The sequence below is a fragment of the Dryobates pubescens genome, chromosome 1 (genome assembly GCF_014839835.1).
Source record: "Dryobates pubescens isolate bDryPub1 chromosome 1, bDryPub1.pri, whole genome shotgun sequence".
NCBI classification, from domain to species: Eukaryota; Metazoa; Chordata; class Aves; order Piciformes; family Picidae; genus Dryobates; species Dryobates pubescens.
In genome coordinates, this window is record NC_071612.1 from 43,981,045 (window position 1) to 43,996,561 (window position 15,517).

At 44.5% G+C, this 15,517-nt stretch overlaps 1 protein-coding gene across 19 annotated transcripts in view; it reads right to left on the reverse strand.

The window, feature by feature from the left end:
* ADGRL3 (adhesion G protein-coupled receptor L3) overlaps positions 1 to 15,517 on the reverse strand; it is a 388,482-nt gene that overhangs the window by 15,872 nt on the left and 357,093 nt on the right. For 11 of the 19 annotated variants that reach the window (XM_054164791.1, XM_054164704.1, XM_054164729.1 and 8 more), the window contains one exon: positions 1,919 to 2,047. The exons of the other annotated variants lie outside the window; for them this stretch is intronic. In XM_054164791.1, the coding sequence (XP_054020766.1) occupies positions 1,919 to 2,047 (129 nt within the window). The remainder of the gene's footprint in view (positions 1 to 1,918; positions 2,048 to 15,517) is intronic. 19 annotated transcript variants of the gene reach the window in all.

Below are 15,517 nucleotides of genomic sequence, written 5' to 3' on the forward strand. Positions count from 1 at the left end.
TGTGTTAGGTCAAATGTTGACCCAGCAATACCTGCTGCCAGTTGATTTAGAAGTAGCCCAAACCTCGATGTTATCATGCAAGAAACCTATGCAGAACGTCCAAGCTCATTTGGCCATTTGCAGTACGCTGAAGTTCTTAACATTCAGAGCATTCCAAGTTTAACAGCAGCCCTTTTTGCAAAATGTCATTAATGGGAGCAAATTTATTGCACCAAGTTAGCATAGTTTAGGAAATGAATGAACAGCAAAAAGGTCAACCATGTGCTCTCCTTGTGCTTTGAATGAAAATACCCTAGTGATGCAGCTCAGAATGTCTTTCTGTTGTAAACAATACACTGCCATGTCATACAGAAAGGGATTTTCCTGCTTGCACTGTAATCATCATTATTTTCTCTTCCTTAGAGAGCCTTTCCAGGAAAGGGTCACCTTCACTTGGAGTGGAGAGCTGACAAGAGTGTTCACAGAATCACAGGAAAACTATGGCTGGAAAGGACCTTTAAGATCATCAAGTCCAACCATCAGGTAACTCTACTGGGGCTGCTAGCACACCATATCCTTGAGCACCATGTTTAGACAGCTTTTAAATACAACCAGGGATGGGGATTCAACCACTTCCCTGGGCAGCTTGTTTCTGTCTATGGGAATCCTTTTGGTACAGAAGTTTTTCCTAATGTGTAACGTAAATCTCCCCTGACATAAGCTGATGCCATTAACTTGTGCTTAGGCACAGCATTATTCTAATGATTCCACCACCTTGCAAGCAAGCTAAAAAATGAAACAAACCCATTCCAAATCTGCCATGGAAGTGGCAGAGCAAGCCACCAACAGCCGAGAGCTGGCAGAGCTCCTCCTTGGGTCCTGCTTAAATGCATCACCCACCTCTCCCTCATGAAAGCATCAGGACATAGCTGACAAGCATGGTCCCCTCCCACAGCCAGAGCAGAGACAGATAGGTGACCAGAGCCTGATTCCTACAGCAGACCTCCCCTCAAGGTACAACTGATTCTAATTGACTGGTTGTTTTCCATTGCTGAGAGGAGGATATGCAAGAGGTTCTAGTTCCCCTACACTTTTTCCTATTCCTTTTTATTCTTTTTGCTTTCTCCTAGCATATCTGAAATGTAGTAATGCAAAGGGCAAAACATTTCTTACAACATCTAAGCCCTGCTCTTTGGAGCTGACCTACACTTCTCGCTTCAGCTGGCATTTTTCTTAGAAATCAAGGGCATTTTTGCTTTGTTTTGCCCTTTTTTTCCCTTTCCCCCTTTCCTGTGCAATCCAGCTGACCACATTTCTACACATCATTTCAAAATGAAAGCAGCTTGGGTGGCAAAGGCCATTTTAGCTTCACTTACCTTCCAAGGTGTTGCTGTGTCTGAAATGAATGGTTTAACGAGGAAATGTGCTGACAACAAAGAGAGGAATGGAAAACATTGGACAAAACACACACACGCACAAGACCAAAACAATACCAAAGCAAGGGGATTGAAAATAGAAAAAAAAGAATAAAAAGGAAAGAAAACAACAACAACAACAACAACAAAAAACCCCAAATCATCAAAATCAAACCCACTATGAATGCTTTGAGCAGAACTGACGAGAGTTCTCTCAAAGTGAATTTGATTGCTTATGGAAAAAAAGCCTTTGGAAAATGGGAAGATGCACTGAAATGAAAGGAAAAGGAGAAAAGGAGGGGATTTTTTTTTCCCTTTTTTTTTTGACCAGTTACAAAAAAAAAAACAACAAACCCAAAAAATCTAAACAAAACCCAACCAAAGGGGGTGTGTGGGGAGGAAAAAAAATATAAAAGAAGAAAAAAAAAAGAAAAACAGAAAAAAAAAAAAGGAAGTAATGGGCCAAAAGAAGCCATAGAAAATGGAATTCTCACTAGAAAAATTAGAGAGAAACTCCAGCACACCTTGTGCGTTGTACATGCTGACAGAAGGGTTGTTATAGACCGCCGATTCCCCCAGCAATGTATTATAAGGGTTGTTAGTGCCATGAGGACGAAGCAGAGCATTGGTTATAAGATGATTAGCCATGGCTCCTGGAGCAGCCAGATAGAAAAGACAGAGAAAAACAAACAAACAAACAAAAAAGAGGTCAATCAGGCAAATGTGGTATCTTAAAAAGAAACGGGAAAAAAGAACATTCAGAAATGACAACAGTTGAAATAATCCTGATTACAAGCAGCCAGCTAATTAGACTTGGGAAAACTGTGTGCCATTAAAGCAGAACAGATGTCACTGACGATGCACAAACCCAAACCAAGGCAAAAGAAAATGTATCAGAAAGCAGGTAAAGCTACATTTATGGTGGCTCCCCCGTTGCTCGGAGTGTAAGCAAGGTTATGCTCACATGCTTGCTATAAAGAAAGGAAGGAAGACAGCAGCCTACACAATGGGGGGTGGGGAGGTAAAAACTCTCTGGAAAATGTCAAATGGATTAAAAAAAAATATATATATAATGACTAAAAGAAAACAGCACATTCAACTCTGGCTATGGGCTAAGGTCTCTCTTTTACTGACTCCTTTACTTTACTCACAACACTTCTGAAATTGAAAAGGCAACATTAAAAAGAAAGGATGGAGAATGTGTCTTCTCTAAAGCTTCTCTGAGAGAGGCTGTCTCTCATATCTAAGAGGGTGAGTTTTGCTTCAGTTGCAGCTCTGGTACCATTGTTGAGCACATCCATGATTACCTAAAATGCTACTGAAGATGAGAGCACCTTGGCTCCATCAGGTGTTTCTACCAGCAGTGAGATGCATGTTTCTGCCCCACAAACACCTTGTTTCCCCACTCCCAGACCACTTTGCTGTCATTTCCGAGCTCTCAGCCAGCAGTTGTCCTTTGGTTTTGGTTTATCCCTTGGAGACACAACCTCTGGTTTTGTACTTTTCAGGATCACCACGGCTCAGCAGGTGGCTGCCAAGACCTACCTTGATTCCCATTTCAGGCATCAACCCATGAAGCAAAGACTTCCCCCCACCTTTTACCTGGCCTAAAGAACCAAAAAACCCCATTAAACCCTTGCTACATATCTCCTCTGGGATCCAAAGCCAAGACTGATATGAAAACTCTCCCTCAGGGCCATTCCCACCATCAGCAGTAGAGACCTAGAGGAGGACTACTCAAGTTCACACCATGGGGTTTACCTCCAGGGCCAAACTATTAAGACAGATCTTTTCCACAACAGAAGTAAGACTTTGGCGAGACAGCTAGAGTTAGTCAGGACAGGCCTCTCAGAGAACTCAGGTTACCTGGAGATCACCAATATCTGATAGTCCTAACCCAAAGAAGCGACTAAAAAGCCAGCCTCCAAAACCAGCAACACTGACAGGGATGCCTTCATCAACAACTGGAACAATTGCCATTGTCCATTTGTCTCTTTTAGGGTGGAGGTGGCCCTGTGGTGTGGAGGCAATCTTTGTGGGGCATGTGGGGTCCTGGGGGCAATCTCTTCTGCACAATTTATTAACTGATTTGTTGTTGGTTTTTTATTGTTGGTTTGTTTTTCATGGAGTTGCTGAGGACCAAGGACCTCTGGCTGGTACAAATCCCCTTAGCAGTGAGCTCTTTGAAAGATCTCACCTCCTAATTATGTTTTAAAAAAGCAGAAATTGGCCAAACCTAAGGCTAGGTAGAAGCTTCCAGAGCTGTTGCCCATATACTTCTCTGGCTCCATATCCAGGACAGAGCTTCTCCATGTTTGAGCAGCTAGAGGAAAAAAACTAGTTGTCTCCTGTCTCTTCCTCATCCTTCCCAGTCCCAGACATATGGTGTTAGTGGACGACTTAGTCTTTTGAGCAGAGGACAAAGTAGAAGGCGGCGCTGTATGGGGGCTGCATGCCAGGGAGGCTCCTCAACACATGCAGCTGGGGAAAAAAAAGACTTTTTTTTTTTCTCTCACCTGATATTTTTGGCTAGGCTGATGGAAAGCAAGATGAGCTGCTGTGTTTGGAACTAAGGAAACAAAGATGTCTCCTGTAAGAAAACATTATAGGAACGCTTAACTGAGCAACCTTGAAAGTAACTAATAGGTAAATGAGTCAATTCTTGCTTTCTGGTAATGTATTTTCCACCAGTTTCAAGCACATCTGTGAGGAGAGACTGCAGGAACCACTTCTCTTCTTGCACCAGTTTTATACCAGTGTGAACATGAAGTCCATTAAAATGATTTTTGCTCTCACAGGATACTATGGGTTGGAAGGGACCTCTGAAGATCAAGTCCAGCCCCCCTGCCAGAGCAGGATCACCTAAAGCAGATCACATCTTGAAATCAAGCCGGGCCAAAAAAAAAGATTGAGAAAGGGACTCACTTTTACACAGGTAACTGGACTGTCTGGAGTTAATGCCAGCCATTATATCATCCTCCCTTTGGAGATTTAACCCCATCTCCAACTTGGTCTCTATGGGATTTGATACGGAGACAAATATATCAACACTGCATGGTTTTGAACCTTTTAGCGTGGAGCATCTTTAAAGGGCAACTGTCAGAAAGAGCATCTCACTCAATGTATCCCCAGCCTGGTGGTGTCTAGAAATCCCTAGCAGGTAGGAAGAAGTTAATCTAGCCATGGTTGGGAGGTTGAATTCTTCTCACAGAAACACAGAATTATTTCAGTTGGAAGAGATCATTAAGAACATCCAGTCCAACCATCAGCTTAAGAACACCATGGCCATTAAATCATGTCCCAAAATGCCATGTCCACAAGCCTCCTGAACACCTCCAGGGACAGTGACTTCAAACAGGATTCAAGATGGTTCAAGAACAAGGTTCAAGAAGGACAGGGACTAGCTGGAAAGGGTACAGAAAAGGGTTACAAAGCTGATTAGGGGACTAGAACATCTGTCTTATGAAGAAAGACTGAGAGAACTGGGGATTTTTAGTCTAGAAAAGAGAAGATTGAGAGGGGATCTTATCAATGCCGATTAATACTTAAAGGGTGGTGTCAGGAGGATGGGATCAGGCTGTGTTCAGTGGTGCCCAGTGACAGGGCAAGGGGTAAAGGGCAACAAACTTGAACATCAGAAGTTCCATCTAAACATGAGGAGTAATTTCTTTAATTTAAGGGTGACAGAGCACTGGAGCAGGCTGCCTAGAGAAGTGGTGGAGCCATGTCTATGAAGACATTCAAAACCCCCCTGGATGAGTTCACGTGTGGCCTTCTTTAGGTGAAATTACCTTGGCAGGGGCATTAGACTTGATACTTGCCAGAGGTCCCTTTCAACCCCCACCACTCTGTAAATCACCAAACAGCAGGGGTTGGAAGGGACCTCCGGAGATCATCTAGTCCACTCCCTCTTCTAAAGCAGGTTACAAGAGAGTAGAAAGGACCAATCTGTGGTTGCTTCCTGGGGTGGTGGGCAAGCTAAATTCATGCACTCCTGGCTCTTCCAGGCAGTTGCAAACTAGTTTACAGCAACTTTTAATGCAGATACATGACCCTGTAAATTTGGCCAGAAGTTAAAACCACAGAATAAGTAATTTTTGCTCTCATAGGTGTTTAAAAAGGGGGATTGGTAAAACAAAACATCCATTCCTGTGTGGAGCTACTTAACAAAAGCACTCCATCTCCTGCTTTCTTCTACCTTGATTGCAGAGGGTGTTAAGATGTTTTTCATTTACTGATCAAAGCCCCACTTTTGATGGCAGCCTGACCCACCTTCAAACCTAACCTAACCTAAAAGCTAACAGGTTCAGCTACCTTTCGATACTTTCCTAAGTATTCTGCAGGAGGTTGTCACCACAGAGGGCTGGTCATGGCAAGCTCCATGCTCCCTGCAGGTCACACTAAATGCAAATTTGGCATCTTAAAAACAAAATTATATGTACCTTGCATTCATTAATTTGGCCTCTTGTTTTTCCCTAATTGCTTTTGAGCTGTAACGTTCCTGTTCTCATAGCATGCTGAGAGAGAAGGATGGACCTTCTGTTAAAGCTCTAGATAAAATAATAATGCACCATACAAACCCCCATTGCTGGGTTTCTCCTTCCCAGATAAGAGAACGGTAACAGCAGCCATACATTTAAGTTTCACCCTGCCTTTTTCATAACATTTGATCATTGCTATAGCAACCTATAGGAGAAAGAAAACAAAAATCCCACCATATTTACTACCAGTGTAACCACACACAGAGAATGCAGATAGCCATAGTTAGCTGCTTTCTGTGCCTGTCACAGCAGGCATTATTTTAGAGACAGTATGCAACCAAACAGTACTTTTTTCTTCCCTTTCTAAGACAGAAATTGATGTCCTGAATGCAAGACAACAGTGAGGCAGAAGTAAGTTCGTTCTTTCTTTCTTTCTTGTTGGGTTTGGTTTTTTGTTTGTTTGGGGGTTTTGGTGTTTGAATGTAAGGGAAAGAATTGCACCTTGTTAAAGACAAGTATGATTTACCCACTCACTGAAAGCAAAGGATGAAAATCATGACAAGCACATGGTGCCAGGCTTTCAACTTCATCATTCAGGAACACAACACACAGAATTTCTTAGAATAGAATCAGAGAACCACAGATGTCTGAGTTGAAAAAGCTCTCTAAAATCATAGAGTCCAACCATCAAACCAACACCACAATGCACATTAAACCATGTCCCAAAGTGCCATCATGTCCACACGTTTCTTGAGCACCTCCAGGGACAGCAACTCCACCACCTCCCTGGGCAGCCTGTTCAAATTCCTGACTACTCTTGCAGCAAAAAATCTTTTCCTAATATCTGACCTCAGCTTCCACTGTCACAGTTTCAGGACATTTCCTCTTCTTGTATCACCTGATACTAGGGAGAAGACACTGAACCCCACCACTTGGCTTCACCATCCTTTTGGGGAGTTGCAAAGAGCAATGAAGTCTCACCTCAACCTCCTGTTCTCCAGGCCGAATGACCACAGTTCCCCCAGCTGCTCCTGATGTGATCTGTTCTCCAGACCCTTCACCAGCTTTATTGCCCTGGACATGCTCCAGCACCTCAATGTGCTTCTGGTAGTGAGGACTCCAAAACTGAACCAAATATCCGTGGTGCAGACCCACCGGTGTCAAGCGCAAGGGGAAAATCACTTCCCCAGTTCCCTCAGCTGCTCATCGGAAAATACATTCAAAGCAGCTTTCTAGGAATCTATGTTCTTGTCATCTTTGTGACTTGCCTCACCAGCAGTGACCAGTGCCCTTTTCCATATCCCAGGCAGAGTTTTCAAGTATTTAAAGACTTATAGTCTTCCATGTGTTCACTTGCTATTTATTCCAGCAATGAATGCCATCCTGAGAAGCCAGATCACGCGATTTTGCTGGAGGACAACAGGTATTTCCAGCATTTTTTTTCTCCTGGTTCCCTCCCACAGATGCTCTGGCAAGTTTAGATTTATTGAGCTGTGTTCTTATAATAGCCAACAGGATTCAGTTAATAAACTTCAATAAACCTCCCTATTAAATTTCTCTCAAATAGGTTTGTTGTCACTCGCAGCATCTAATCTATTCATTGAGAAGCTATTAATACTGACTGCAGCGAAATGGAGTTTCAGCAAATGAGGTTGTTAAGCTTTGGGCCATCTTCCTCCAAATGAAACATCCTCTGCTTTTGTGCAGAGAGAGAAGGGAGGGAAGGTATTTCTTTGCTCTTTCCTCCCCGCTCCCCCCACTTCCTTTCTTCTGCTGAGGAAGGGTCTGGAGAATAAGTTTGATGAGGAGCAGCTGAGGGAACCGGGGTTGTTTAGTCTGGGGAAGAGGAGGCTGAGGGGAGACCTCATTGCTCTCTACAACTCCCTGAAAGGAGGTTGGAGTGAGGTGGAGGTTGGTCTCTTCTCCCTACTATCAGGTGCTAGAATGAGGGGAAATGACCTGAAATTGTGCCAGGAGAAGTTTAGTTTGAATATTAGGAAAAGATTCTATGCTGAGAGAGTGGTCAGGGATTGGAACAGGCTACCCAGGGAGCTGGTGAAGTCACCATATCTGCAGGTGATCAAGAAATGTGTGGACATGGCAATCTGGGACATGGTTTAATGGCCATGGTGGTGTTGGATTGGTGTCTGGACTCAATGCTCTTAGAGGCTCTTTGCAACCAAAGAGATTCTATGATTCTATGATTTGCAATGACAACCCTCTGCTGGATTATACCCCCCTATACCATATGGGAAACACACAGCTAGCCTCCATCAGTTTGCCTACTTGTTGATTCCCTCTCAGCTGCAGAAACATTGTAAAATTTCTTCTGACCACCTCTACTCCTTCCAAGGGTCTACATCTCATTATACCTTGATTATACAAACATTTTCTATCCCTAATTGTTCCTGCTTATGCTTACTTCTCACTATACCTGACCTCTTACACATCTGGAGAAAAGGAGGCTGAGGGGAGACCTTCTGGCTGTTTACAGCTTCCTGGAAGGAGGTTGGGGCCAGGCAGGGTTTGGTCTCTTCTCTCTAGTAGTAGGTGATGGGACAAGAAGACATGATATCCAGTTGCACTAGGGGAGGTTTAGTTTGGACATTAGAAGAAACTTCTTGACTGAAAGGGTTCTCAAAGATTGGAACAGGCTGTCCAAGGAGGTGGCTGAATTCCCATCCCTGGAGGTTTTTCAGAGGCAAAAACGTGGTGCTGAGGGACATGGTTTAACACCAGACTTGGTCGAGATAGTTAATGGTTGGACTGGATGATCTCGGAGGTCTTTTCTAACAGAAACAGTTCTATGATTCTATAGTCCTAAGATGTGCAGAGATCCCTGCCAGTGATGGGAATTTGACCATACTTAAAGGAATCTATTTAAGCAGCTATGCTTTCCTCCTTCACAATCATCATATTAAGATTGCTCTACATCAATATCCTGCTGGATCTAATACTCCCCAAAGGCTGTTCTGATTTCAGAAATTGCCATGCCCTTACTTTTTTTTTCTCTTTAAATCTGATCCACCTAATGACTGAACTTCCAATTATATGGCTGTCAATCCTAAAATCAAAGCCAGTTCATAATATCTCCCCAGGGAAGAATGTCACGTCACTCACTGCAATGTATCTCAGCCAAACTCAGGCTCAGGCAGCAAGAGAGGCAAAATAAACCAGAAGACAATCAACAGTGGGATTCATTTTGCACGTAGGCAGAAACAGGAGTTAAATTCCCTGAGTTTTTTGATCTTTGATGCAGAAAATCATGATTTTCCTGGCATAAAATGTACAGCTGATTAAAAAAATATAATAATATATATATATAAAGAGCTAGCAGAGGCAATCTGCTCATCCCAAAGGATGTTGAACTTCCTTTACAAACAGAAAATACTCCTCTGCTGTACCTGCAATGTGTCTCTCATTCATATGCCATTACTGGGATGGGTTATTTTGAGGCCTTGTACTGTATCCAAGTACAAAGTCCTACATCTGGGTTGGGGCAATTGGAAGCACAAGCCCAGGTGGGTGAGAATGGATAGAAAGCAGTGCTGAGGAGAAGGACTTGATAAGAAACTCAGCATGAACCAGCAATGCGTGCTTGCACCCTGGAAACTAGCCCTGTCCTGGGATGCATCCCAAGCAGCGTGGGCAGCAGGAGAGAGAGGAGATTCTGCCCCTCTGCTCCACTCTGCTGAGACCCCATCTGCAGTGTTTGGTGCAGATATGGAGCCCCCCACATGAAAAGGACATAGAACTTAGATGAAGCAATGAAGATGAATCAGAAGGCTGGTGAACCTCTCCTATGAAGACAGGCTGAGAGAGTTGGGGCTGTTCAGCCTGGAGAAGAGAAGGCTCCAGGGAGATTTTAGAGCAGCCTTCCAGTACCTGAAGGGGGCTACAGGAGAGCTGGGAAGGGAATTTGACAAAGGCATGGAGTGACAGGATGAAGGGGAATGACTTTAAACTGGAAGAAGATGCATTTACATTAGAGATTAAGAGGAAATTCTCCACTGTGTGGGTGGTGAGGCACTGGAACAGGTTGCCCAGAGCAGTTGTAGAGGCTCCAAACCTAGAATTGTTGAAAGCCAGGTTGGATGAGGCCTTGAGCAACCTGGCCTACTAGGAGGTGTTCCTGGCCATGACAGAGGGGTTGGAACCAGATGATCTTGAAGGTTCCTTACAACCTAAATGGATTTATGATTCTATGACTATGAAAACTTCTCCAGGAGGAGCCCAGATTTAAACAGACACACCTCTTCCTCCATATCTCCTACCATCACAGTGCAGTGATGGTACCACCAAGAACAAGCTGCAGGAGACAAGCACCTTTCTTTAGTGCAATGATTGGTGTGCTGTTTAGTGCTCAGAAAAATAAAGAAAATAATGTAAAGCATTTTTGTACCCTGGTATATTTCACTGAGTTCTCTCTAAGCATCTGCAAATGCATTCATGAACAAGGAAGGCCACCACAAGTGCTTTGGACATCATGAGAGACTGCTTCACTCAATCTGCCTACCCCAGTATCACAACAAGACCAAGAATGAAAGAAAGCAAAAGTGATCTGGCACAACTTCCACACAAGTGTAAAGATTGCAGTGGCCATTTGCATGGTCATAGGGCCACAACCTGCTGATTTCAAATGGAAAAGTCCCCACAGCATAAAACCATCTCCTTGAAAGACCTGATGTGGAAATCACCTGAATCCACAGGAGAATCTGGGACAGTGCTGCCCAGTGCAGCAAATGAGAAGAAAGCAGAGAAAGTTTCTATTCTCTAATAACTTTAAGCCACAAGAAAAGCCACAGGTGTTACTCAGAACAGGGAAGAGGTCTTTAGCCAGACTGTGACAGATCAGTTGATGGGACCCTCTGAATGTCCTACCAAGATGAGCAGAGGGCCTTCTGCCTCTCCCAGAGCTTGGCTGCTTCTTATTTGTTTGCTATGCAGCATGAACTCAGCAGAAATATGACTGTCACGGCAGTCACATCAATCCATCAAGCTGTGAATGAGCATCTCGAGAAAGACTGACACATGACAACAGCAGCACTTCCATGGTCCAAATTTCCACCTGCTCCCCACATTATCTAGGCACTGGCAGCAAAGGCTCAGGGCTGCAAAAGGGCTACAGCAAGCAGCAATCACTCTTTGCAGTTCACCAGGGAAAGGGGTTTGAGATTCCTGGGAGAATCTTGATTTGATTTTTTTTCTACCCCTTTTCTACTGCTGTATTAATAAGTTATGTCCAGGTCATAGAAGTGCATCTTCACAGAATCATTAAGATTGGAAAAGATCTCTGAGATCATCAAGTCCAACTGTCAACCCAACACCACCATGCCCATTTAACCATGTCCCAAAGTGCTGTATCTACAGGTTTTTGGAATACCTCCAGGGATGGTGACTCCACCAGCACCCTGAGCAGCCTGTTCCAATGCCTAACCACTCTTGCAGCAGAAATTTTCCTCATACTCCAACCTAAATTTCCCCTGGCAGAGTTTCAGGCCATTTCCCCTCATCACCTGATACTAGGCAGAAGAGACCAACCCCCACCCACTCCAACCCCCTTTCAGGGAGATGTAGGGAAAAATAAGCTCTCCTCTCAGCCTCCTTTTCTCCTAGACACCCCCAGTTCCCTCAGCTGCTCCTCACCAGACCTGTTCTCCAGACCCTTCACCAGCTTTGTTGCCCTTGTCTGGACATGCACTGGCACCTCAATGTCTTTCTTGTAGGAGGGCCCCAATGCTGAGTCCAGTATTCAAGTTGTGCCCTCACCAGTGCTGCCACCCACCAACCCTGCAGACAGGTAAACCAAAGCATCTTCCTCTTGCAACTCCAAGGCACATCCACCAGCCTCTGTCTCTGAGCAGAAGAGGAAGATCCAAATCTGAGGGACTCAAACCTCACTGCCTGCAGTGCCCCAAGAGAAATGTGCAGCTCCCAACTTCTGGAGTGACAGTCTCTTACCAAAGGAAGGATTTCATCCTCTACTGTGTTTTCTAAATAACTGCTCCCTGAAAATGCAGGAGAATGTGGCCACCTGAAGAGACTTTCAAACATCCCCCACTCTCCCTGCAACACACAGAGTCATCCCTGCTGAGTTAAGAGTGCAGATACGATTTCAGGCTGGAAATCACAGCTTAATTATATTTTTTGGGTGGGTGGGAGGAATTTGATGGGAGATTTCATTTAGGAAACAATGAGGTCTCGGCTGGGTTAGAAATCAGGATATTAATGTTCTTCATTTTAATTTTCCCCTCTGACTCAAGATTCCCACTGTTTGAATTTGAGCTCAATTTGTTCTGTTCGTTATGAAGAAATCCACATGAATTTGACATTAAACTGATTATCTCTGAAAACAAGAGCAATAATTTCCCCTTTTTTTCCTGTGCATGCCTCAGATGAAGTCTTTGTGGTTGACATAAAAAACACAGGGGAGAAATAATAAGGCAAAGAGAAATCAAGTCTTTATTATGGAGCCCTGCTTGGAAGCTGAGGTATGCAATGACACACACATTTGGGAAGGAGAAGCCAGGGGCAGAGACAAACAATGTCCTCATTTCTGTTTCCTGTTTCATCCCAGTTGCCTGAGCACTGGATTTCCCAGCTGGTGAAGGGTCTGGAGAACAGGTCTGGTGAGGAACAGCTGAGGGAACTGGGGGTGTTTGGTTTGGGGAAAAGGAGGCTGAGGGGAGACTTCATTGCTCACTTCATTGCTCTCTACCACTCCCCGAAAAGAGGTTGGGGTGAGGTGGAGGTCAGTCTTAGTGTCAGGTGATAGGACAAGGGAAATAGCCAGAAATTGCACCAGGGGATTTTTAGATTGGAGATTAGGAAAAATTTCTAAAATGAGTGGTCAGGTATTGGAACAGGCTGCCCTGGGTGGCATCCCTGTTCATGGTCCTTTCATCTGATACTAGGGAGAAGAGACTAACTGCCACCTTGCTCCAAACTCCTTTCAGGGAGCGGCAGAGAGCAATGAGGTCTCCTCTCAGCCTCTACTCCAAATAGAGCACCCCCAGGTCCCTCAGCTGCTCCTCACCAGCCCTGTTCTCCAGACCCTTCACCAGCTTTGTTGCCTTTCTCTGAATATACTCCAGCATCTAAATGCCCTTTCTCAAGTGGGGAATGCTGGTCACCGTACAGGAATAGAAAGAGTTAGAGCCATCTTGCCTGGGAGATTTCAAGCAGCAGGGGACTGGAAGTGTTGTGAATGCAATCAAGGTTAAAAAGGCTTAAAGGAGGAAGCACAGCAGATGGAGGATTCCTCACTGTTCCCATGACAGAAACACGCAAACTCAGTGCTGGCCCAGGACACGAAGAAGGGGGGGTTGAGCCAGGATCTGGAGGATAGGACAGTTCTGGGGAGAAAGGATTAGTTTTGCCCTGTTTTAGAAAGAGAGCTTCTGTCTGAAGGCTCAGGGGAAAATACCAGCATATAAAGAAGGTTTAATTGGGGATAATAGATACCTTCATGCAAAAAGTTTTGTGAGTAACAACCTTGGGTAGAGAAAACTACTAACCATACAACTCCAGGCTCTCACTTGACTCCTCTCAGATTTTGCTGCACGGATGTAAACAAAATGTTAATGAAACAGCTCCTTTAAAGCTTGCTATGCATCAATATATTAAGAAGAGGACAAGAAGTTTACAAACCACATTGCCTCACTGGTTTGTTCAAGCTGCAGCTCTCTCTGGAGGGACTGAAGAAATAACTTATGCTCAATGCAAAGCCCTAAGACCACAAATATTTCTTTCCAGATGGAATGAATAGGATAAAGTGTGAAATATCTAGGGCCCCATGCAGCTGAGATTACTGCTGATGTCAAGGGTATTTTCCTAGCAGAACTGACCACCTGCTGCTTTGGAGATGCTAGTTCCCAAAGAAATATTTTCACTTTCAGCCCAGAAGGCAAACCATGTCATGGGCTGCATCAAAAGAAGTGTGACCAGCAGGATGAGGGAGGTGATTCTGCCACTCTGCTCTGCTCTGCTCTGCTCTTGTGAGACACTACCTGGAGTACTGCATCCAGTTCTGGTGCCCCCAGCCCAAGAAGGACATGGAACCATTTGAGCTGGTTCAGAGGAAGTCACAAAGATGATCAGAGGGCTGGAGCACCTCTTCTATGGGGACAGACTAAGACAGTTGGGGTTGTTCACCCTGGGGAAAAGAAGGTTTCAGGGAGACCTTAGAGCAGCCTTCCTGTATTTCCTTTTGTTGCCTTTGCTGTGTCAGGAAGAAAGTCAACTTCTCCACTAACTAAAGGAGGAACATTTAATGCAGAACAAATTTTGGTTTTCCACTGGGATGGAGCAATGGATCAGAGAACCACAGAATGATAGGGATTGGAAGGGACCTCCAGAGATCAAGTCCAAACTTCCTTCTAGACCAGGTTCACCTAGAGCAGGTTGCACAGGACAGCATCCAGATGGGTTTTGAATGACTCCAGAGAAGGAGACTCCACCACCTTTCTGGGCAGCCTGGTCCAGTACTCTACTACCTTCAAAGTGAAGAAGTTCCTTCTCATTTTAAAATGGAGCTTCTTAAGTTCAAGTTTGTATCTGTTACCTCTTGTCCTGTCACTGGTTGCCACTGAAAAAAGACTGGTCCCATTCCCCTGACACCCACTCTTTAAGTATTTTTAAGCATTGATGAGATCCACCCTCAGTCTTCAAACCAAAAAGCCCCAGGTCCCTCAGGCTTTCTTCATAAGACAGATGTTCTAGTCCCCTAATCATCTGCACAGCCTTTTGCTGTACCCTTTCAGGCAGTTCCCTGTCAAGGCAAGCCCAGAACTGAACCCAGTACTACAGATGAGGCCTCACTAGGACAGAGCAGAGGGGGAGGATGGTGAAAGGAAGTAGCAGTTCTTGTATGCTTCAGGTGCAACCAACCCCCTTGAGAAGACTGGCTGTAGACAGAGAGCTGCAAGGGCAAGACATGGGGATAAACCAGGCATTTGCAGTGATGACAATTTATAGCTGTTTTTATTGATGTTTCTTCAGTGCAATGGGAAAATATCCGAGCACAAAAGCCACCAGAGAGGGTTGAGGGAGAAACCCACATCTCCATTTTTACTACAGTACTTCCCTCTTTGCACAGGCGATACATATACATAATGCTCAGAGAAGTGAATTGTGTTCTCTTAGCTCCCCAGAACTCAGGAGGTCCATATTACCAACAGTAACAGTCCTTTAAGCCTACCCTCAGACAAAACTCATCCTCAACTTGATGGGAATTCAGGGTGCACAAAGACTGACTAAGAACCAAAGTTATAGAATCGTAGAATTGTTTTAGTTGGAAGAGCTCTCCAAGATCATTGAGTCTAACCTTCAACCCAACACCACCATGACCATTGAAACTTTGCCCAGAGTGCCATATCCACACATTTCTTGAACATGCCTCCACCACCTCCCTGGGCAGCCTGTTCCAATGCCTGACCACCCTTGCAGCAAAGAAGTTTTTTCCTGATATCCAATCTAAACCTCCTCTGGCACAATTTCAGGTAATTTCCTATCACCTGATAGTAGGGAGACGAGACCAACCACCACCTCACTGCAACCTCCTTTTTAGGGAGCAATGAGGTCTCCCCTCAGCCTCCTCCAGACTGAACAATTCCCGTTCCTACAGCCAGTCTTCTAAGACTT